Raw genomic sequence first — 26,194 nt, 5'->3', positions numbered from 1 at the left:
GCTTGTTGGGGTCTGAGGACAGGAGGACTGCACAAGTGGCCCTTGAAGTTTATCATGTTGCCCATCACTGAAGTAGTCCATGTCACTGTTGTGAATAAGGCATCACAAATAAACCCATATGGCACAGTTACTCTTCAGTGCAAAGCACAGCAACGGAGGAGTATAATGTTTAATAAATGTCTTACTATTCCTTAGGACTTCCAAACGCAATCTGTAGATTAATTACAAGTTACATAATCTGGATACACACTCCGGCAGAAATGTAAGAAAAACATAATATAATGCACTTCAATAAATTCCTCTTCTGTCACTTTTTTTCAATGTCGTAATGATGCGGAACTATTCATTTTTTGTTGAGTGCATTAGATCATTCTGTGTGTAATGCCAAGCAAGATTTTGTCTGTATTCAATGGGTATACTGAAAGGAGCTTCCATTGATCAGTTATTTTGGGGTGTAAATCAGATGTACGCTAATGCATTTGCAGCTGCTATCTCCCGCACGCAGCTGTTAATATGCTAATGCTGTAACCAGCTGAAAATGTATTGAGACACCCACTGGTGGCTTTGCAGGTCCAAGCAAGTGCATACAAATACGCAGCCGCCGTTGCAGATCATTTGATAATCGGCCATCTGAGTAGCCCTACGGTCACGCAGAATGGCTGCCTGAACTAAGACGTCGATCTCTGCATCTAATTTACAATTTGTTGAACTAAAAAAAAAAAACTACCTGACTTTAAAACACTCACTAGAGCAATGAAGCTTAAGTTTACCACAGCCAAGACATAGGTTTTTAAGCCGTATACACACTGAGCAATGTATACCAGAATGTTAGGTTGGCCTAACAGGCCAACCTATCGTACCGCGGGTATACATTAGAATGAGGTAATGAGCGACGGAACGATGTCTCGTTCTGTCCTGCATTACCTGCAACGGGGCTCCATGCGATATTGTCCGAATGGACGTGCAGCACAGCCGACCGGGCGGTACGGATGAGGCCTATATGTCGTTCCGATTCGGCCGGAAAAGACACATCGTACCGAAATCATCTTGGTGTGTACCCAGCTTTAGACCTTCAAAAACTACACTTTACCACCTGACAGGGAAGTGAAGGCACACCTACAGCAACAGGTGGAATCTGATCTCTACAGTTCATTCATATGGAAATTCCTTAGTGATATCACTTGTTTGTCCAGATCATCCAGATTCTGTTCACAAGTAAAAAAAATAATAATTGACTGGAATGTAAAAATGTCATCAGAAAACCCTAGTGATTGGCTGTTTGCACAGAAGTGTAGTCTGAGAAAGAACAAAGGAATGAGAACTCAAACTTTTTAAAGGATTATTTTTGGCATGAACAGGAATTAGCCTCTATTAACCGTTTCATTTTTTTAGGGCATATTCCATGAGATTGATTACCTTTTTAAGCATTCAGTGTTCATCGCATGCTCATCTGTGTATATTGTTTCATAGCCTATCATATTGTATTTGTGGTCACAGAAGCAAGAGAGGATGTGAGGAGGGGTATAGAGGGAAGAAGAAGGCCACAGACTGAGACAAAACAGTGTCGATGCTGAGGCTCTTGTAAAACCAATGTGGAGAGATTGTGGTGTCAAGCACCTCTATATGAGACATGGTTCATACCACTGATGTTGAATATAATACACTGTAATGAATATACAGCAGTAGCACAATATTTTGGCATTTTGTTTTACTCCTGATGAAATGATTGGAACATGATTTCACTCTGATTTTCCTGCTCACCTCCATGGGCTGTAAAGGAAAATCTGTTTTTACCTTTGTGTCTGTGAGTTCCAGTCTTAGGCACTTTAAAGTTCCCACTTTTTTCAATAGTCTAATGTCCAAATTACAAAGGCCCTCGTCACATTGCAAGCCTGTCTTGTCCCCACATAGTATTTCAATAATAATGATTTTCCTGGTTCAGTGGAAACAATAACACTTGTTGTTTGGACTACCAATGTAGGCTAAGGAGGTAGCTTCTAAGGCTGGGAAAATTGCTTTATTTATAAAAAAAAATAAAAAAGCTTAACTGGTTTTATAGCGCAAAATAGCTGCCTAGATATGTGTGTCTATATTATATATTGGCAAAGAACTGTAGCACATACTGAAAAACATTTTTTGTTTTTTCAATGTCACATTTTTAGACCACCATGTTTGAAAGTGTAACATGCTTGTCCTATATGTATTGATACATCCAACCCCTCCAGAGCAATCCTGACTGTGCAGTATGACCTATTGTTTAATCAGATTCCTCTAATTGTGTTGCCTCCTATATTTTGACTCTTAGTGTGATGTTGTGTTATCTTATCATCCGCATTCCTTAATTGTTATTTCTATCTGTGTATAAGATCTTAAGTCAAAGCTTTTCTTAGCTAGTGGTAATTGCAAATTGTATACAAGCATGCTGGCATTGAGATGCAATTCAGGGTTGGCTGGAAATTCCAGCATTAACAAACTTTTTTTCCAGTTTTAAATGAAAATTGTTGATTGAATTTCATTTACACTTTAACATATGGCTCAAAAACCTAAGAAATAATACATTTATTTATTACCAGTTATCAGGGGTGTCGGAGCAGTTCAAATCAGTCATCCTGTATACCAAGGTAATCGTTCCGACGCCCATGCGCCCCTCTCCTCCTCCATCCCTCCCTCTTACCTGGGTGCACGGGGTGTTGGACTCGAACAGTAGCGTCTGCTGCGGAAGGTCGGAGGCTATGCTTTATAGCAATAAGCTACACAGCCCCTGCACCGCACGGAGAAGGAGGAGTGTGTTTTAACTTAAATATTGCTATAAAGCACAGCCCCTGACTGTCCGTGTCGTCTGCATCTTGCAAATGTTTTTTTTGGGGGGAGGGGTGAGTCGTGCGGGTCAGCGACGCCGGTCCCCCTTTTTAGAGTATAGCACCACAACCTGTTTTTCATTGTATTATTCATGCCATTAATACCTACATTATATTGTATTGTATTTTGGTAAAAGTGCACAAAAACCTGTTCTAAAATATGTCTTAAACAGACACATTTGTTTTGTCTTTATCCATTTTCTTTTTCTTGCACATGTGAGAATGAGCTGTTTAATGCATGCTGTCAGTCCAGCCTATATGGAGGTTTTATGACCGCCTCCAAGTACAGTTACTAATGAAATCAGGATGTACAGTTCTATCCTAAATCATGTTTTCTGTAAGCACAGAAAACTTTCCATTATCTTTTAAAGCTGTCATGCTGTGTGCTGTTTATTGTAATACAAGTCTTAAAATTTTTATATATTACTATTTTCTTATTTTGGAAAGGCCCAGTGTTTGACAGATAAGCTTCTTTAACCAGATTAGAACAGCAGAATGTTTCCATCTGGTTCAGTACTTTAAGCTGGCCCCACATGGCCAGTACTACAGCTCAGTGTAAGCCCTGGGTGACAGGATCAGTGTCCAGTTTGGCCACACACACATAATCATGCTGGGTCACTTGTGGTGTCATTGGAGCCTGCTAGTGCAGTCACAAGATGTCCGCATGCACAGGCTAGGAGGGGCCATCTGGTGACAACTTCTACTTTGATCTCAATTTTTTTATTGCAATTTTGAAGACCAAACAAGCACCCAACAATTATAGATTGGGTTCTTAGATGGTTTTTTTTCACAGCTCTTAACGTGCCCATACACGGGGCGATTTGTATCCGATCTTGCATACGATTCCCTTGAAAATTATTCCCTTGACATTCTGTATGATTTGAGTTTAGAAAAGGTACGATTGTACAAACAACCATACGATGCCTATACACGACGCCGGGAACGCGCACCATATGATTGGTCGTTCCGATCAGTCGAGAACGGCCATACCGTGTGAAAAATCGCCCCATAAATGGAGGCCTTTAGTAACTAGACGCACACTATTGGCCACAGACTCTTAAGACCCCCATACATGGGGCGATTTTTTTTACACAATATGGCCGTTTTCGACTGATCGTAACGACCAATCGTGTATAAAGTAGTGTTTTCATACACTATTACAATGCAATGCACATCCCCGGCGTCGTGTGTGTAGGCATCGTAGATCAGATGGTTTTGCAGAAGGATTTCAACGGAACAGTACAATGTGACACATCTTAGTACAAACGACCGTACGATCCGTTGTATTATCGTACCTTTTCTAAACTCAAATCGTACAGAATGTTAAGGGGACATTTTATTTAAGGGACTCGTAAGCGAGATCGGATCGGATACAAATCGCCCTGTGTATGGGCACCTTTACATATAAATACCTATATGGTCATGATAGGAGTTGTAGCAAAAAGGGGTTTAATACTAAGGGATCAATGTTAGGAGACAGAGTGAAAAGTGATAAGGTGCCAGCCAATCAGCTCCCAACTGTCATTTTTCAAACACAGCCTGTGAGATGGCAGTTGGGAGCTGATTGGCTGGCACCTTATCACTTTCTTATCACTTTTCACTGTCTCCTAACACTGCTTGGTAAATAGACCCCTTAATATGTAACTTTTCTTTTTTCTTTTAAATGGGGGGGGGTGATTCCTTTTCCAGATGCATGTGCTCTTAGGACATCTAGAGAAGAAAATAATGAGCTTTTTTGCAAGTTATGATTCCTTTTTAAAACATTGCTTTGGATCTAGGCTGGGTCTCATTGTCTACAGCACATACATCCTACGTATCAACAGTTGGGTAGGAAACCTATGAGCTTTTAAAAGGCAAATCAATTTTCTGAAATGTTCTGGCTGTCAAATTGCTTGAATAGTTACTCCAATTTTAGTTACTCAGTAACTTTCTTTTTATAGTGCATTGGAAGACTATTTCAAGTATTTATGATTTGATAGAAAAGTGCAATATTGCTTCATTTGTTTTGTCTGTGGTGTTAAAGGTTTGCTCCTGTGTCTTAATTATATCACCTATTTAAAATTATTATCTACGCTAAATAAATAGTGCCTTCACATCAACATGGTGGCTAAAGCCAGATTAGAGTTTGAGCACTCAAAAGGCCTTCATTTAATAGATTAGAAAATACCCAGTAAGTATCCCCACCCCCTCAAACAATTTCTCAAATACTTGACCACCTGCATCTTATCGGATCATCCGTTGCCTACATGGCGGATTCTTCCACTGCACAGCATGAGCCTATCTCTCAGATGTTTAAAATGGGATGTAGTCAGGAAGCCTATGGCCTACATGATGACCGCCGGCTTCCCGACCTGTCTAATCCCGGCAGGGGTCTAATGATAGGGGTCAAAATCATAACGCCTATCATTATCCCTATGCCGGGAGCCCGACGCACGGCATACCGAGTGAAGGTAAGCCGGGCGGCGTCAGCGGACAGCTGCGGGGGGGTTAGGTTAGGGGCTCCCGGGGGGGACTGAGGGTTAGGCTAGGGGAAGGGGGGGTTAGGGTTAGGCACCCCCATGGGAGATTTAGGTTTAGGCTGCGGAAATGGGGGGGTTAGGGTTAGGCACCCATGCGGCGGGCGGTCATACATACTGATTCCTTTAAAATAAATGTCCATCAATGCTTGTCTATTTAATTGTGATTAACTGGCTCCAAGTTTAAATGCACTTCACATTGGAACTTAAACACTCTGCAGGCCCCTAAATAATTCCACTTTGACTACATGTATTTGTCTTTCGTGTCTGTTTAATCGTGTGCCCCCCCCCCACAAAACACAATTTAGTCAATGCTGCAGTTGTACTTTCCATAACTTCCATCAAGGTTCTCAGTCTCTTATAAATTAATGTTTACAGTATTTATCAAAGCTGGGAGAGGGATAAAATTGTAAAAAAATATATTACCAACCAATCTGCTCCTAACTATCATTTTTTAAACACAGCCTTAAAACTGTAAATTGGAAGCTGATTGGTTAGTACTTTATCTCTCGCAGTTTTTATCTCTTCCGGCTTTGATAAATACCCCCTAAATGTAAACAATTGCCTTTTAACACCATTAAATGTGCACATGCTGTTAGAAATCCATTTTACAGGGACCACTCTCACCCTAGATTCTACCACATCTAATTGTCTCATTAATAATAGGACCACCTAAAAAGCCCCAAATATTCATAAGAAAGATTTTGGAGAAAGCCTGACATTCTAATACCTCTAGGTATCAGCTTTAATTTACCTAAAAATTAAGATTAAAGAATTTTCCTAAAGAGGGAATGTAGATGGCATTATGTTTAAATGAGGTTAAAACTTGCTTTCCCTGCAATATTGGAAAAACGTACACCTCATCCAGTGCACCAAGATGAAACATTTTGAATAAAGCTATGAAAATCACTATAGATCAGTGGCGTAACTACTGCCCCCTCAGCCCCCGCGATGGCTTGAAGGTGCCGGGGTAGCTTGGGGGCGCCGGGGGCAATGGTTACGCCACTGCAACTGTGAGTGCTGGCCTCTGAAGTGATCAGAGGCTAAGGAAGCCTCTGATCACTTCAGAGGCCAGCGTTCCCAGTAATGCATTGCACGGGTGATGTCATGACGTCACCCTAGCAGTGAGGAACCTGAGTGGCTGCGTCTGCTGGATCAGTTGATCCAGTCAGCGTGGGAGTCGGGAGAGACAGCCCGGATGACAGCTGCAGCCTGCACAGAGTCAGGTAAGTAGGGGGGGAACAACTACAAGGCGCACTAATTGAAGGGGCACAACTACAGGGGGCAGTGGGCACTACTTGAAGGGGCACAACTACTGAGGCACTACTTGAAGGGGCATTAATCGAAGGGGCACAACTACAAGGGGCAATACTTTAAGGGACACAGCTACAGGGGGCACTGTATAAGGGGCACAACTACAGGGGGCACTACTTGAAGGGGCACACTACAGGGGCACTGCTTGAAGGGGCAAAATTACAGGGGCCACTACTTGAAGGGGCACAAATACAGGGGGCACTACTTGAAGGGGCACAAATACAGGGGGCACTACTTGAACGGGCACAACTACAGGGGCACTACTTGAAGGGACATAACTACAGGGGCAATACTTTAAGGGGCACAGCTACATAGGGGCCCTGGATAATGGATACTACTACAGGGGGTATTGCATATGAGGCACAACTACAGGGGGCACTGTATAAGGGGTACAATTACAGGGGGCACAACTTGAAAGGGCACAACTGCAGGGACAATACTTTAAGGGGCACAACTAGGGGCACCGCTACATAGGGGCCCTGGATAATGGATACTACTACAGGGGGTTTTGCATATGAGGCACAACTACAGGGGGCACTGTGTAAGGGGTACAATTACAGGGGCACTACTTGAAGGGGCACAACTACAGGGGCAATACTTTAAGGGACACAACTACAGGGGGCCCTGGATATTGGGTACTATTACAGGGGGCATTGCATATGGAGCACAACTACAGTATAAGGGACACTAATTTAATAGGTTATAAACTATATTCCCAATAATCTGATTCTACATGGACATAAAAACTGTGCAACCTGTCTTGAGCTGAGGTGACAGACTGGCAGGAGCGGAGAGGAGGGTTGATGAAGTAGATCTGTCAGGGTGGGATGTAATGGGCATTATTCTGTGGCATAAAGTGTAATGGGCATTACTGTGTGCACAATGTGCTATTAGGGGCATTACTGTGTGGCATTATGTGTTAAAAGGGGAATAATGTATAAGGGGCATTACTGTGTGGTATAATGTGTTATGTGGTATAGTGTAAAATAGAGGCATTACGGCATGGCATAATTTGTTATAAGGGCATTACTGTGTGGCATGTGTAAGGTGCATTGCTGTGTGGCATAATGTATTGTAAGCGGTATTACAATGTGGCATAATGTGTTATTGGAGAATTCCGGTGTGGTATAATGGGGCAGATGTATGAAGCTGTGGAAAGTGATAAAGTGCAGAGTGATAAATGACCAACCAATCCGCTCCCACCTGTCATTTTTCAAACACAGCCTGTAACATGGCAGTTGTGAGCTGATTGGTTGGTCGTTTATCACTCTGCACTTTATCACTTTCCAGAGCTTCATACATCTGCCCCAATGTGTTATACGTGGCATTACTTAGTGTGTCATAATGTGTAAAGCACATAACTGTATCATGAACATGAAACCGCACACCTTAAACGTCGTCTTTGGGTGTGTTTGTTTTTTGGGTGGGGGCGGCTGAAACTTTTTTGGCATGGTGGAGCAAAATTTATAGATGCCACTCCTGACTGACACATGTTCTCCTCTGGCCATATGTGTGGCAGCGACAGTTGAACTAAAAGAACTAATCACTCCATATTCTCAAGAAAATCGTGGTTAGAAACCACAATTAATAGTTAAAAAAAAAATAAAAAAAATTTCACATTGTGTATTTATTATTTACAATGCCACTCATAGAAAATGTGTGCAAAAAAAAAAAGAAACAACTTAAAGCAGTTTAACATAATTAAAGCAGGTACACACACTGAAATAATTGCACCGATCAGCCAATTCTTGGCTGGTCGGTCCAGCCAAGAATTGGCTGATGTATGAAGTTCTGAAAAGTGATAGAAGGGTCTATGTACTGAGCAGTGATAAGTGACAGAGTGTTAAGTCTGTGATAAGTGCCAGCCAATCAGCTCCCAACTGTAATTTTTCAATCACAGCCTGTGAGATGACAGTTGGAAGCTGATTGGCTGGTACTTATCACACTTTTCACTCTTTCACTTATCACTGCTTAGTACATAGACACCAGAGTGATAAATGACCAGCCATTCAGCTCCCAACTGTCATGTTACAGGCTGTGTTTGAAAAATTACAGTTGGGAGCTGATTGGTTGGTTGTTTATCATTCTCCACTGTATCACTTTCCAGAGCTTTATACATCTGCCCCAGTGTGTCCACAGCTGATGGTCGTTCACAAACCAGTCTGAACGGCTCCTGACAGGAATGCTTCACAAAGCTTGTCTGTCCCAGTGAACTGATATCTTGCCACAAATGCAGTGTGTACATGATCGGCCCAACATGTATGCTTTGTAAAAATCACTTCAATGCGTTCAGATAGGAATGTTTTTATTGTGTAGTGTGTACACAGGAAATCTGATGTCCATAGGATCGTTTTTATCGGTCAGGCAGCTCGAGATTTGAATGCGCTTGTTTTTGCAGAATAAAAGGGAGTGGTAAATGCTATAACTGTAATTAGTATAACCAGTTCACAGGTTCTCAAAGTCTGTCCTCAGAAGTGTATAGGCCCTAATGCATCAGCAATTGATTGCAGCAATTTGCAATCGATTTGTGTATAAAAATCTTTCCCTTTTTCAGTTGATTGCAAATTGCACAATTGCTGCAATCAATTGCTGATGTATGGGTGCCATATGTTTTCAGAGTCACAAGTGTATTAATTGGCTCCACCTGTGGATTTTTTAAATGTCAGTGCGTAATGAATACACCTGTGCACTTACCAGGTGACCTGGAAAACATGAGCTGTGTGAGGGGTCCTGAGGACAGAGTTTGAGAACCACTGAACTAGTTAAAATGATTACATTTAATAGTACCTATTAACCTAGAATAGGTTTACAGGTGCATATACACAACGATTTTTTTGAACGATTATCGATAACAATATCGTTCAATCGTTGAAAAAAATCATTCACTTTCTGAGTTAAAACGATGAACGATTATCGTTCATGCGCGTTCATGTTTGTAGTTCAGTCAGACTGACTAACTGAACGATTTTCATTGTTAATATGCAAGAATTGTTTGCAGTTCAAAAAAATCGTTCATTACACTTTGAAAAAATCTGACAGATAATCTGACAGATAATCATTCATAAAATCGTTGGTAACAGAATCGTTGTGTGTGTATGCAGCTTAAGAAACTGGTTGTGTATTCCACTGAAACTATCCTACATACTAATGGCTATAAAAACATATATTTAACTGCTTCTGGTAATTTAGACATTTATTAAAGGCAGTTTCTTAATTACAAATAACTGGTGAGCATTGTTTAGAAAGCGACCATTTTTTCTTCATGCTGCTGTTCTTCACAGTTTAATAAGAATCATGTGACTACTACGTCAGTCACAGTTACATGACCTATGAACAGGGCCACACAGGCCTAGGGCTGTAAATGTTCAAAAGCCTATAGTGAGAAGGGGAGGAGCTGTAACCAGTGCACTGTGAGGGCTGATAGTGTATACGCTGTACACAGTGTCTCCCTAAATACATACAAATAGAAAAAATCATAATTTTGTGAGGAAACTAGAAAAACAATTTTAATACTTCTAGTTTCATGGCTGTGACCAGCTAGGCAGCTGGTCATCAACATGCTGATTATGGGCGTATTTTTATGTGGAGGCCTGGAGCTGGAGCTCCGTTTGCCCCATTACTAATCTGGCATCATAACCTTTTAATAGGCTGATCATGTGACTTGCTTTAGAACTTTTAGCAACTGTAACTGTTAATAGGCCAACTGACTGTGTAATGTAATGCCGCATACCCACTACTCGTCAGTACTGAGCGATTGCACGATTACGACATCGTAATCGTGCAGTTGCTCAGTAATCTGGCACAAATCGCGCATATCAATATCGGAAACGACCAGCGATGCGCGCTTTTGCCCGAACATGTTGGTCAACCTGACAACGTTAGGTTGAGCATGTTAGGGGATGATTGATGTGCCTACACTGAATATCAGTGTTGGCAAAGCACAGACTGTGAAACGACTGCATGATGACAATGTCATAATCGTGCAGTCGTTTCAAAGTCTGCTAGTGGATGTGCACCTTAAAATTAATTTAACCTAAATGATAGATTACAAATATATGGATAGCAGTATGCATCAAAATGTGATTTTTCACCTCAGTATGCTGATCATGTGACTTGTGCTTACATCATAAACCGCCTTTGTTATGTCACTCGTTGGTAGAAAGTTCAATATTTTGTAGAGACCTCTCAGTTATCAACTGTCTGCTGATATATGTCATAATGTAAGGTATGCTCATTTTCACCTAAATGTTATATTTGAAAATAATGTTAGATAGCAGTGGTGAAGTGCAGGTCGGATGTGATTATAACCTGAATAGGCTAATCATGTGACTTGCTATAGAACTGTCAGGTATTAATGATCTATTAATATGCCAACTGACTGTGTAGTGTAAGATTATTTTAATCTAAATGGTAGAATATATATATATATATATATATATATATATATATATATATATATATATATTTATTTATTATAGCAGCAGTGGCAAAATGCATGTAATAAGTGGTTTTTTAACTTGGTATACTGACCATAATCAGCCTTTGTGATGTCACTCAGCTTTGTTAATCAGGCCACACACTAGACCAACTTTCATCCAACTAGATGATTGGTTGGAATGAAAATCTGGTAACATGGGAGTAAATGATCATTTTTTTGTTCCTAAATGCCAGAAAACAGATGAAAATGGTCGTCAGATGAGTTTGATAAAAGTTGGATCTAAACAATTTGTTCAAACAGTTTTTGTCCATTTTCCGGGGTTTGGGAGCAAATTGCTGATTGTCATTTGTTTTCATACCTTACCAGATTTTCCAACCAATCAACTAGTTGACTGGTTGGATGCAAGTTGGTCTAGTGTGTGGCCAGCTTTAGAAAGGTAACAATTTTGTAGAGAACTGTCAGGTATTAACTGTATCTGCTGATATGACATCTCACAATGTAAGGTATGCTTACTGTAATCTGAAATGCAGGTAGGATGTGATAACAGTTCTATAGCAAGTCACATGATCAGGCTATTGAGGTTATCAACTTTAACTGTTAATGTCTACTGACTCTGTCAGCTTATTTTACCCAGATAGAATGTAAGCTTAATGTAAGCCTTAACCTAAATAATAGATTCTAAATACATTGTAAATATATAGATAGTAATGGCAAAATACATGCAGGAGGTGATTTTTCACCTTGGTATACTGACCATGTGACTTGTTACATCATAAACAGCCTTTGTTATGTCACTCAGCTTTGGTAGAAAGGTCACCATTTTGTAAAGAACGGTCGGTTATCAACAGTACATGCTGATTTGACACCTCACAATGTAAGGTATGCCTATTTTATCCTAAATGTTAAATGAATAAACTATAGATACTTTAGATTATTTTTCACCTCGGTATACTGACCGTGTGACTTGTTAAATCATAAACTGCCTTTGTGATGTGAGAAAGATAACGATTTTCAGGGCCTGATTAAGGGCCACATGTGCCTGGGACTGAAAATATTCAAGAGAAGAGCCCATACTGAGAAGGGGGGGTTGCAACCATTGCTGTATTGGTGTGTGACCAGAGCCGAGTGCGTGTTTACAACCCATATACTATCAGCCCCAAGGTCTCCCTAAACACATAAACATAGAAAATACATAATTGAGAATGTGAGAAAACTGGAATTTTAATTTATGACTGACTGTGTGACCTGCTAGGCAGCTGATCATCATTCTGATGATGGGCCTATTTTTATGTGGAGGCCTGGAGCTGTAGCTCCATCCACCCCATTGTTCATCTCGCCCTGCATATGATGTAGGCAGAGAGGCTTTGAAATGCTCCTCTTCTCAGCATGCTCATTCACAGCACAATCCCATACCCCCATCCTTCCTCACTCTGCCAGTATGTACTTTGAGAAGACTGACTAGGAACAAGTGACCCTCTCCTAAGGAAGTGGCTTGGGTGCTGAAATGTAGCTGATAGACTCTGCAGTCATATTGATCTCCTTCCCAGAGGTTTTACAAAGGGAAGACTGTCATTTTCCAGGATATCCTGCTATAAAATAGTTACCCTATTACAAAACATGCCATTAAAAATAAACAAAATAATATATCTGGGTTTATAACTTTTAGGTGAACTGTTTAAGTTTTTTAAAAAGCCTATAAATTAGAATACATTACTAAATTTGCTGTACATCAAATTGCTGTGTGAATAACCTGGCAACATTACACCTTGAGCCAAAGTACCCTTTTCTTTATTTATGCCTTTTATTAGGACGTTATATAAAGAGGGACTGGATTGGTCACTTGTAATGAAGACATAGGATACTGAAACATTTATAGACCTGAGCTATTTCTGAATACTAAAGGCTTTCTTTTAATTTTACATGCTTATATTGTACCTGGTGTTTCTGAGCATGTCTAAGCAGTAGGAAGCCTTCTTCCATGCTGACAGTATTTCATAATTGAGAGCATTTCACAATTAGCCTCTCCTGTTTCTACCCCCATTTCGTTAATGTAATGTATTGTTAACATAAATTATTTGCGTAACTGGTGGTTCTTTTTAAAAAAAATGTTATTTTTATTATTTTGCCTTGGTAATGGTAACAAAAGGAGAACTACAGGAACGTTCGAGCTCCTTTGTATTACTAAATAGGATCTGAACAAAGAGAAGGCTAAATAAGTAACCCCTTACAGATGTCCTGCAGTTTAGTATAACACAACTTTCGTTAATTCTGACACATGGCTTGTTTTCATTTTTGCTGGAGCAGTTGGGCAGCACACAGATTGTGCTTGGCCCATTAATAATAGTCAAATGGGTCCTTTTTTTAATTGCGTTTTCAGTCTAAAAATAAAGACCTTTTTTATGGAGTTTTAAACAGTCTTTATGTGCACCAAAGAAATATCTAAAATGGGGGACATGAATCAATTCGGCACTATGTGGGACACATGGATGAAGTCACTCCAAGACCTACCTCTTTGCTAATTTTTTTTACTTGCAAGAAAAGAGATGCAGGAAAACTAGCAAATATAGTACACCGTAAAATGGGGTAATGAGTGCAGATGGGCATAGTGGTGATGTCTGGCGGCACATCACACCCATTTTGACGCATCGGAACGACAAATCGTGTAAAATATGTCCAAATCATGAGTGTCCACTCACGATGCTGATGCGTGTGTCCGCTGGTCTTGCATCGCATTTTCTTCAGATCTTTCCTGCTGCAGACTAGATCTGCCAATCTGGGACACGATGCACTGGAAAAAGTTAAGGATGCACGATAGATCGTTTGTCACATTGGACAGTTTTTAACACCGAATCGTGTCCGGGACTGCTGGGGAGAGTTTAAGGGACATCTGACACGATATCGCATCGTGACCACATCGCATAGTGTGTATGCATCTTACTCAATTCACTATGCAATTGCACAGTTTTGGCAGGTGTGTAGTGTCTAAGTTCATGCATTTAAATGTTTTTTGTTAGTTTTTTGAGAACTTTTATGCAGACGGTGGAGACGCATATGGTGACTGGATAAAGAAAAATATTATATACAAAGTCAGGGCCGTACAGAGGGCCATGCGGCCGGTGTAGTCTCTGAGGGCTTGCCCAGTGGGTGGTATTTGCCGTACTTATCCTGCACTGCAACCCACGCCTTCCTCTTTGTTAACGGCTCCAGCATGGTTTGGGTAGAGACAGTTTGTATTCTCCCACAGTTCCGTGGGATCTGTTCTGCTGCTCGGAGTATCTCTAGGTCACTCTGAGCAGCAGGATAGTGGTCTGGAGAATGTACTCTCACCCTCTCTCTAGTTGGGGTGCTCAGTTATGACAGCTTGAGCACCACTCAGATGGTGAGTGCACCACAGGGCGCGGCAGCAATAAATATGTATATAGTGTGTATTTTAACATTTGAAGCCACATATTAATTACATGGTTAAATTTACTATATTTTCTGTAACAGAATAAGTGGGGACTCTTTGTGAGTACACATACAATCTGTAATTTTATTAATGTACAGAAGGGATTAATTTGCCTGGTATGAGACTGTTAGCCATTGTCTATTTTTAATGTTCCCATTCTTTTATGAATCAATATAAAGTATACATGTCCATTAAGTATTCTTCATTTTATATTTTATTGCATTCCTAGATATTTTTACTGCCTTTATAGTTCTATTCTGTTTGTGTGATATTAAACTGTGGTTTGGCAGATATGTATAAAACACTGTACCTGATGATGGTCCCACAGAATAGAGCTGAGACTTTATGCTGTCTGTCTTCATTCTCTGCCATGCCTGGTATATAAATGAATTCCCTTTCTACAGTAGTCTCTTTGCATATCATAGGGTATATTCTGACTTAAAGGGGGTTGACAACACCTTTTGCGGATTATGGTAACAGAGGTGCTACATGAAAACTGTCATTTGTGAAATTTATTTTCGTATACAGAGAATTGCATACAGCCACAGGTTCTCACTTGACAATTGTATTTTAATACCTTTTGGTTTCCCTTTCCCCTGCAGATGATGAAATTTGCCTGGGATAATTATAAACGATATGCATGGGGATTAAACGAACTGAAACCTGTACAAAAACAAGGGCATTCAAGTAATTTATTTGGTAAGTAACATCAACTACATTTAGTCAGTCACAGTAGAACTTAGTAGAACTGACAAGATAATTGCATACTTTGCAAAATTCACTTGCAGAATGTAAGTTTTTTTATGAGTATCAGTATATACATGTGTGCTAACAATGTAAGGGCCAAGTTGTGATGGCTAAACAACGTCAGAACATCTCCAAAAAGGCCGGTCTTGTGTGGTGGTCCCAGTTTGCAGTGGTTAACACCTACGAAAAGTGGTTCAAAGAAGGACAACCGGTCAACCAGAGACAGGATCATGGGCACCCAAGGCTCATTTATGCGTGTGGAAAAAAAAACAAAACAAAACTATCCTGTCTGGACCTATTTCACAGAGGAGCTATAGTAGCACGTGTGTGTGTGTGTGTGTGTGTGTGTGTGTGTGTGTGTGTATATATATATATATATATATAGATAGATATAGATAGATAAATATTTATTTCTTACACATATACAGAAGGGCAGCGGTACTCAAATTTCCAAACTGTGTTTAAGTCATAATAAATACGCAGCTAACGTTTCGAGGCATACACGTAAATGCGCTCACCTTAAATTGGATGGAGAATCCCGCAGAAGTGTGTGTAGGAGAGGAAGCGGACAAGCCGGCCGAGTCCCTCAGTAGTAATGACGTCACAATGATATATACCACTCTTGGGTGTGCGTTAGCGCTCAGATACACCGCCCAAGGAGTGCGTATATAAGAGCGTGACCACACACCCAAGACTGATATATCGATCTTATAATATGGCCCCTGTTGTGACAAAATAGTTTATATGTGGAGAATGATGTATGGTGATACATAATAGGAGGAGAAAAAAGCTCAGAGTAGAATGCTTAAATTGATTTATTTTGTCAAAAATGTGTATACTGTCAGTGATGTGCTTCTTTTCTGAATAGTTTCTCTATAGCAGTTTCTTTGTAGTAGTTTTTCTGATACTTATGTGGTTACACTTCTGGAGAGACAATTGGAAGTACATTACGTGTGCGGTTACGCTGGGAGGTGTGCGGTCATGTGATTTTGTGTCCAATCATTTTGTAATTTTACCACACCACTTTATAAATATGCATGTATTAGGGACATAGCCAATTTGATGCGAGGTAAAAAACCTTGCACCCAATTTTGGAGTACTGCGGGTATGCACGCGCTCCCAATACCCGCGGTATCCAATTAAAAAAAAATATGGTTGTGGGGTCTTCAGCTCTTAAAACTCTGAGCCGCGTAAAAGAAAAATAAGCTTACCTGCCCGGGTATCTCTCGGAGGTCTCCAACTGATTTTTCCTAAAATTAACGATTTTAGGAAAAATCAGACTTGCTCTGGAGATGCGAGGAAAAAAACCTCCCGGCGCTCAATCTATAAAACCCTGCACCCGATTGAATAGCTAAAATCCTGCACCTGCTGGAAAAAACCTTGCAGGTGCGGGATTTTTGCTATTCTCACACCCATTTGAATATGCCCCTTAGTGTTTGTGTGCAGTGTTCTGCAGTGTGAGAATACCCTTAGGGTGGTCAATCCTATTACATGCGAAGGGTGCCATTGCAACGGACTGGCACTTCACGGCTTGCTTCGAGCCAGAGATCGCTTAATTTTGCTCGGAGCCCAATGGGACTGCGAGCACTTTTAAGCGAACCCCGGCTGCCGTCAAGCGCGTTCATTCTCGCGATGACACTCACCCGCTAGAAAATCGCATGGAAAAGGGTTGACTCCTTAGTTTGCTCCTATTTTGAGAAATCATCAAAACATGACCTATGGTGGATGTTTGAGGACTGGAGGTGAGAATTGCTGTTATATATTGCTTATGTGCATGCCTTTCTGTATGATCCTTCAGGGTCCACAGGGATTACCATGGGGTGTACAGCCGTGGCCAAAAGTTTTTTGTTTTTTTTTGGTTTTTACAAAGTTTGCTGCTTGTGTTTTCAGACTTTTTTTGTCATATGTTACTATGGTATACTGAAGTAAAATTACAAGCATTTTATAAGTGTCAAAGGCTTTTATTGTCAATTACATTAAGTTTATGCAAAGAGTCAGTGTTGACTCTTCTTTTTCAAGACCTCTGCAATTTGCCCTGGCATGCTGTCATTCAACATCTGGGCCACATGCTGACTGATGGCTGCCTATTCTTGCCTAATCAATGCTTGGAATTTGTCAGAATTTGTGGGTTTTTGTTTGTTCACCCTCCTCTTGAGGATTGACCAAGTTCTCAATGGGATTAAGGTCTAGGGAGTTTCCTGGCCATGGACTCAAACTTTCGATGTTTTGTTCCCCGAGCCACTTAGTAAACACTTTTACCTTATGTCAAGGTGCTCCATCATGCTGGAAAAGGCATTGTTCGTCACCAAACTGTTCTTGGATGGTTGGCAAAAGTTGCTTTTGGAGGATGTTTCGGTACCATTCTTTATTCATGGCTGTGTTCTTAGGCAAAATTGTGAGTGATCCCACTCCCTTGGCTGAGAAGCAACCCCACACCTGAATGGTCTCAGGATGCTTTACTGTTGGCATGACACAGGACGAAGACTTTTGGAGGATGGCCTGGTGTTAAGGACAGCAAAGAAGCCACTTCTCTTAAGGAAGAATATCAGGGACAGACTTATATTCTGCAAAAGGTACAGGGATTGGACTGCTGAGGACTGAGGTAAAGTTATTTTCTCTGATTCCCCTTTCAGATTGATTGGGCCATCTGGATAAACGCTTGTCCGGAGACTGAAAGGTGAGTGCTACCATCAGTCCTGTGTCATGCCAACAGTCATGGTGGAACGGACAGTATCATCTGATTCGGTACCAGACAATCAGTCTTTCCATCTTATGGTGGCTACAGATACCCCTTCTGGATTCCAGATTGGGAACTTCTCAAGACAGATGCCAGCCTTCACAGATTGGGCGTGGTCATCATTCCTTTTAGGGACGGTGGAGAACTCAGGAAAGTCGCCTGCCCATAAACATTCTGGAGCTTCGAGCTGTGTACAGAGCGCTCACATTGGCGCGACACCTTCTCCAGGACAGGCCGGTCCAAATCCAGTACAACAATGCGACCACCGTTGCCTACCGCAACAATCAGGGAGGCACGCGAAGTCTGGCAGAACTGCGGCAAGTAGCACACATTCTAATGTGGGCTAAACATTGACTTTCGGCGATCTCTGTAGTGTTCATCCCTGGAGTCCTCAACTGGGAAGCGGATTTCCTAAGCCATCAGGATGTACATGCCGGAGAGTGGGCTCTTCATCCTGATGGACAAATGGGGACTACCAGATGTAGACCTCATGGCCTCACGTCCCAAGGTCCCCAGGTATGGGTCCAAGACCAGAGACCCCTCAGCAGCTTTCATGGACGCTCTGGCAGTGAGGTGTGACTTCAATCTCGCATAATTCTTTCCTGATTTCCCTCTTCCCAAGGGTTCTCCGGAAATTCAAGCAGGAAGGTGGCACAGTGATACTCATAGCTCCAGCCTGGTCCAGGCGCCACTGGTTCACTGTTCTATGGAGTCTCTCCATAGACACTCCTTTTCCACTTCCTCTACGGTTGGACCTGTTAACACAGGGTTCTTGTCTGTACTCGGACCTCCCTCGTCTGTCATCTGATGGCGTGGCTCTTCAGTTATCCATCTTAGGAGCAAAAAGTTTCTCTAGCTCTGTGGTCAGGATGATGCTCGGGGCGAGGAATTTTCCTCAGCATGCATCTGTCACAGAGCTTAGAACTCTTAATTTTAAGGGTGCTCACCCAGCAGTTATGACCCTATGATCTTAGGTGTATCTGGGTGCTTGCTATTTATTTTTATTTCTCTAGGACAGAGCTGTCCTCAATACCCGGATAGTTACCTTCTGTAAGGGTATACAATCGGGAAGCCGGCTGCCGGTATCCCGACAGCCGGCTTCCCAACTGCTTTATCCGGGTGTGAGATAAATGACCGGCATCTATATCTAGACGCCTGTCATTTCCCCGATGCCGGGAGACCGATTGAAGGGTTGCCGGGCGCCGCGAGCGGCCAGCAGCGGGGGTGAGGGTTAGGTTTAGGGCACCCGGGGGGGACTTAGGGTTAGGCACCCCCCCTGGGAGGGTTAGGGTTAGGCTAGGGGGTGGGAGGGTTAGGGTTAGGCACCCCCCCGGGGGACTTAGATTTAGGCAGCGGGGAAGGAGGGGTTAGGGTTAGTCACTTGGGGGGGAAGTTAGGGTTAGGTACCCCTAAGAAGGCTTAGGGGGTTAAGTTAGTTTATACTTACCTTAGCGACGATCGGGATTTCCAGCGCTGTCGGGCTTCCGCTGCCGGGAACTCTGCTTTTGCCGGCCAGGCGCTGCCAGGAATCGAACCGCCGGCCATGTGTCCGGCGGTATTTCATACCGATTCCTCCATAAGTGGTATCCCGGGGTTTTCATTTTTATTGAAGAGTGTGTGGTTCCGGTTTGTGGTCCTTTATGTATGGTTTGCCGTGGCGCTTCTGCTAGACAATTGTGCAGGGTGACCACGTGGGCTTCAGTCCACACCTTCCTTAGGTTTTTTGCCTTTGAGACTTTTTGCCCCTCAGGATGCTTCCTTTGGGAGCAGGATTCTCCTCTCTTCTCAGGAGCTTTCCCACCCTTAGCATTAGGACATCCCCATGGTAATACCTGCGGACCCCTATGGACCCTGAAGAAAAAAATGAAGTTATGGTAAAACTTACCCTTCTTAACTCTATTTCTTCAAAGTCAATAGGGTCCACAGGGCGCCCACCCTGACACACCTGGCTTCATTGGGTATTTTTCTTTCGGTCACTGGTTCCCTCATCTTATGTGAGTGTATGTTTCTTGTGTATTTTGTTGTTCCTTCTCCTCTCTCCTTCTCCTGCCTTGGGCTTGCTTACAATACTGGCTGCCTGTGACTGGGGGCCGGATATATAGGGAGGAGAGCCAGTTCATCCTGGGAGCTATACGTTTTAACTGTTTGGTGCACGGTTGACTCCTACCAACTACACACCCCATAAGAGTTAACAAGGGTAAGTTTTACCATAACTCCATTTTTTTAACCACTTGCCTGGCATGGTCACATTTTTCCGACCACATCAGGTTGTGCGTTTTCTCATCTGGTTGCAATACAGCTAGGTCCCGTGCGACTGGCCTCGTGCCAAGCATTTTATTTGCCCGAAAATGCATCTTGTTTGCGATGCGACAAAACTGCTACATGAGACTGCAATGATTAATTTGATGACATTTGTGCAGTATATCTGTGTATGACTTAGTCTGAATCTGTATACGAAGTGCATCAATACAGCGGCTTTTTTCTACACCAATGCCCTCATTCAGACCTGTTCACAGGCGGGGCACTGCGCACGCAAGCCCCGGAGCGATTGAGAAATTCACTCGCTCCGGGGCTTGCTACAAACGGGATGGCTGTCTGTTCGACAGTTCGCCCCGTTTTGTAGGCGGGGAGGGGGGGTGGCTTAACGGAGCCGTTCCTGAAGGAACGCCTGCCGTTTGTGGGTGGCCCTACTAGTAGTGAACGTCCTGCTCTATTAGAGCAGGAAGTTCACTGGGGCTTGCGGCAGACGAGACCCTACCACAAGGGTCTTGTCGCAAGCCTGATGGTCGTGACGATCGCAACCATCACCTGGCCGCTCACAAAGCTGTGGGTGGTCACCCACAGTTTTAGCGAGCGGCCAGGAGGCCGGCTAAAAATAAAAAAGCGGCTGCCCTCATTCAGAGCGAGCGCTCGCTTTTTGTAAGCGGCTCTGAATGAGGTCCCAAGTTCCATTGTGCTTCGTATACAGATTCCGACTCTGGGCCTGATATACTATGGAATGCAAGTGCGATCACGTACATAGTCTGACTGCGATGATATGCTAATCCATTGCGATCGCTGTGCCAACGCAACTCTACATAAGGATGCCCACTTTACCTTACACACATCCGTAATGTTTAACAAGACTATGAAACCATCAGTAACATGGAGTACAATCTGAGCCTCACGCACACTTGCACAAGGTCACACCTTACGCAGGAATTGCTAACCTCAGCGCATGCACTGTGTACTTGAGCTGCGTATGGCATTGCAGTGGATAATTTATGCACGCCCTTGCAACGGTGTTCGAACGCATTGGCACGTCTACGATTAGATGACAACCCCCCTTCCTCAGTCACCACTTACAAATGGCACTTCCTGTCAATCACTATGCGATGGGTCTGCATAGTGGCTGGTTTGCGCATACGCAGTACCCAACAATCTGCCAATTGCGTGCATAATCGCAGTTGCGATCCTTGCTGAATCAGGCCCTCCGTTAAACACAGATATACATCTGTTGCATTTCAAATTAATCGGAGAATGGCATATATTACGTATTTTCCTGGTGTAGATCTCTTGTGTTGAGTCTGTCCCTCTCCTACAGCAGCCACACAGCAGTGCACAGGAAGCAGCTGCATATCAGACAGGTCCCGCCAAGGGTGCTGTGATGAGAAGGCAGCGCCTTGCATAGATATACAGGGAAGCATCCTTTTGCTGCAGTGCACAGCCCCTAGGCTTTGATAACTGTAGGCTGGCCACCACCTGCCTACTCTCCATGCTCTCTAATGGGGTGATTCAATTCAGCGGGAATTGAATAGCACTAGGACGATGGTTCCCAAAATTTTGGCTTAGGGGTGCTGTGAAATCAATCCTGTTACTCAAGGGCGTCGTGATTCAAAAAAGTTTGGGAACCACTGCGCTAGGAAGTTTTGGGTACGGAGCTTTTCAGTTCAGCACACTGTTTAGTCTGACAATTACAAGTTGAAGAATGCTGGTTCTCGCGACTTAACCTGGGTGTTTAGTCACGAGAACCGGCATTCTTCGACTAAGGCTTCCTGCAAGGCTGTTAGCGACGCACTAAGCTGGAAAATAGCCTCATGGCCGGCACTCTAGTCTGATTTCTACTCGCACACTTAGAAGAAGTCCTTTAGTCGACCTAACAGCGCACTGAATTGATTAGCTCCAGAACCAACTTCCTGCTGCTATTAAACTCCTGCTGAATTGAATCGCCCTCTAAGATCGCAGCTGCTGCATCCTTGTACTCCAGTATAAATGAATGCGCATGTAAATACATTGTGACTATTTGACAGATTTTATGATAACTGGTTAATTTTTAGTGGTAGTGTTTAATTTACTTTTCCCATTTAATAATTGCCATTTAAATACAAGAAATTTAGTATGTTCGTGTTCAAATATATACGAAAATGTTGTGCAATGACTATTACTAAAAGCGTTGAGTAGTTTAGGTTACACACAAAATCCTTAAAGAGCAACCATACGTACTAATTCATTTGTTTACATGTTTGAGATCCAGTTCAGACCGATTTTGTGTATATTGCACCTACAAAGTTAGACATATAGCTTGGGCAGCTTTTTAATTCTATAGAAGGCAAGCAAGCCAAACAACTGTTACACAAATGTCCAAAGTAGTGTTGTCTGCTGATATCAGTGCACACTCAGTCTGCTGTTATTAGCTGACTTTCGTTTCAGTCCTCTGATGATGATCATGATCAGATTTACTTGCAGCAATGCGGTCTTTTTCTCTGCACAAAGGAAAGAGGTGATGGTTGTGTGCCACATGTATTATAACATATTTTATCTTATTTCAAAACTGCAAAATGTGCCCTGCCCTTATGGCAGCGCCCAGCTGAAACTGTCTGCCGGGTGCCGTCCCCACCTGTGGACCGCCGGTGAATAGATTCCATGTGCATGAAATCTATTCACAGTGCGGTGAGAGCTTGGGGGCAGCCCAGCATGTCCGTAAGTGCTGGGCATGCCCCCGACCCCTTTTCGGGCGTGCATACGACTGCCCTTTCTATGGTCTGGCGCCCTGCCCCGTTGCAGACCGTTCATTCCTCATGTAACGCATTTCCAGGTCATCCAGCAGGTGCACAGGTGTAGTCATTACTCACCCACACATTTTAAAAAATCCACAGGTGGAGCTAATTATTTCACTTGTGATTCTGTGAGGAGACCTGGAAAACATGTACTGTTTGGGGTCTTGAGGGCTGAGTTTGAGAACCTGTGCTATAGACTGCCTTTAAAGACTGAACTTGATTTCTTTTTGTCCTAAGATGCTATTTGCATAAGCATATAGTAAAAATATTGTAGGTTCACAATTTTTCTCTCCACTTATGGTTTGTTTTTCCGCCATGTAAATGGGTGAAACTATTCATATATTCTGACCTGAAAACAGTTGGGCACTGGGGTAGATGTACTAAGCCTTGGAGAGAGAGAAAATACCAACTAATCAGCTCTTGTCATTTTTCAAACACAGCCTATAAAGTGAGTGAAGGTGGGTACACACTAGGACGGCGGATCGGCCGATCCGCCGTCCTATCTTACGATAGGTAAGTGCATACTCACTTAGCAATTATAGGCCTGATGAGTTGTGTCTGACGTCACAGCTGTGCGAGCATTTATTTACATGTGCTCGCCCAGTTGTGATGTCAGTCACTGGCGGTCTCTGCAGCAAGTGACCGTCCGTACAAATATCACGATGAGCCGATAATCTGCAGATATATTTGGCATCGGCGCTGCTGCACAGCCGACAGGATATGTCTGAGAACTACAGCGTTCACATACATATCGGCTGTACACACTGGACGACGCGCACACAAATATATCAGCCGTTCAATTGATCAGCCGATATGTCATCCAATGTGTACCCAGCATTAGGAGCTGATTGTCTGGGACTTTCTTTCTCTGATTTATCTCTCTCCAAGGGGTTTATTCATCATGAAAAAAATTTGAGGTATGATGAGCCCAGCGAGTATATTAGGGGCATTCATCTTTCCTACTTTACTAAATTATCACTTCTGAAAAGCTGCTTTTTCAACGGAGACCACTTTTCGGAAGTGTGCTAAGCATCACCAGCTTCTACACATCCCAGCACATACCTACAGCCACATCCCTGGCTTTTTGCACCTGTCCATGTACCCTGCTTGGCTGATAGACATATCTCAGGCAGCTGCGGATTTCTGCTACTGGGTCTGCTCAGCTTGGTTCAAAAGGACTCTCTGACAGGGAGATCGCTGCAGCCTGCGTGGACCCCACTGGGTCTGGCCGGCTGACAGGGACATATTGCTGGTTCTGGCCGGCTGACGGGGACATTTCTCAGGCAGCTTGTGGACTTCTGCTTATGGGTCTGCCCGACTGAGTGAGGAGGGCTCTCTGGCTGATTACTGCAGCTACAGCAAGTGTAGAGACATCGGGGAGGGATCTGAAAAGATGGCTCTCTGGAACGAGCTGCCATGTAAACTGCAGCTTGTGAAGATATTCGGGTGCTGTATGCGATCTCCAGATGGAGTACAGTTACAAACACAAGTTCTGAAAATAAAGCTTTTTCGGAACTTGATGAATAGCATAATTGCTCAGTCCCCACTCTGGGGACGGCACACACTATCGGGGGAAAATTGTAACCAGGAGATAAATGATCTCCTGTGTTACAAGCTTAATAAATGGGTCCATTACTAGTAAGTTACAACTGAGCAAATAAGTTGGTAAAAAATGATTTAAGTAATGAGGAATCCCCCCCCCCCCCCTCAAATAGTATCTCTAATTATTTTAAAGACTTTTATCTTCTATATTTTTCATTATTGCACACTGCCATGAATAAATTGAACTAGTAATATTGGTAAACGTGCTGCAGAAGTTTTGTTATAGCCTAAGAATCGGAGAAGGTGTGCAAACGGTTGGACTTATAGGGGTCAATCCAATTAGCCGCGAAGGGTGCGAGCTGCCGTTGCAACGTCGTTAAAACGCCGGCAACGGACAGTCCTCGCACCTTGTTCAGCCCGATCTGAGCCCAAATTCGTGGAAGTTTGCGCGCAGTTCTATTGGGCTGTAAACAAAAATCAGTACATTCGGGTAGCCGTAAAGTGCGCCCACTGCCACAATGACTCACGCCGGCGAGATAATCATGGCTAATTACATTTTAAGTCATTTTGAGGCCTTCAGAAGAATAAACATGCCTCTATGTTGTAGGGGACATTCATCCATCAGTGTTCTGGAAGCGAAGGCCAAGTTATTTAAGCACTCACTGCATTGCACAATTCATTGATATAACAGGAAGTGATCCCTGTTTGCAGATGTCTCCTCATGTTTACTGTACTTTTGGCCTGGAGGATTTTTCACTTGGAACACAAACTGGATGCATTGTCTTTAACAGTGTGACACATTTTAGAGGCTCTGAACAATTTCCTTCTCCTCTCCATATTGTACACTGTCAGGGGCACACTTTATTAACAGTGTCACAGTACTGCTGAATATATTGCACTTTAAGTGGAAACATTTAATCATAAATATTTTATTCTCTTTACTGATCTTATATTTATAAATCTCTTCAAGGACTACTCAGTCTAGTCTACAATTTTATAAGTAATTATTAAATAAATGCCACTTGTTGAATATAGGACACCGAGCATATATGCAAGGGCTTCCTTACACAGGTGTGGCTTATGCTTTAATCAAACAATATATCTCTGTGACTGAATTGGTATACTTGGAGCTCAACCAGGAATTATAATTTTTATATATTTTATTAAAGGTATTAAGATTATTCTATTTCTGGACAATTGATTTGTCTCATAACCTAAGAGCGGCATGATCAGTATATTAATGTACATGGGGATTAAAGTAACTGGTACAGATTGCCTCCTATATCTAACTGTTATTTATCATCTCGAAAGAGTTCATGTGACAAATCTCTTTTTACAATGATTACTTGTATGATTAAATGACTATACTGCCATCTATTGATGTAAAAGGTAGGTCGACAGTGACAATGCCAACATTCATAACGTCTAGTTATGTCAACATTGTTAAAAGGCAACGTGTCAACTTTCTCAGAATGTCAACAGGTGCAATGTCGACTTTGACAGAGTAGGGTTTGACTGCGGGAGGGTTATGCACGAAGAGTAGGGATAGGGGAGAAAT

The 26,194-nt window shown here is 42.5% G+C and overlaps 1 protein-coding gene across 1 annotated transcript in view; it reads left to right on the top strand.

Annotated features, from left to right (window-relative positions):
- MAN1A1 (mannosidase alpha class 1A member 1) overlaps window positions 1–26,194 on the top strand; it is a 286,634-nt gene that overhangs the window by 53,604 nt on the left and 206,836 nt on the right. The window contains exon 2 of the mRNA XM_088480988.1: window positions 15,177–15,273. Coding sequence (XP_088337114.1) covers window positions 15,177–15,273 — 97 coding nt within the window. The remainder of the gene's footprint in view (window positions 1–15,176; window positions 15,274–26,194) is intronic.

This window comes from Taudactylus pleione, unplaced genomic scaffold, assembly GCF_031769625.1.
Source record: "Taudactylus pleione unplaced genomic scaffold, aTauple2 ptg000259l, whole genome shotgun sequence".
In the NCBI taxonomy this organism is placed as follows: Eukaryota; Metazoa; Chordata; class Amphibia; order Anura; family Myobatrachidae; genus Taudactylus; species Taudactylus pleione.
This window is presented reverse-complemented; position numbering and strand designations above follow the sequence as displayed.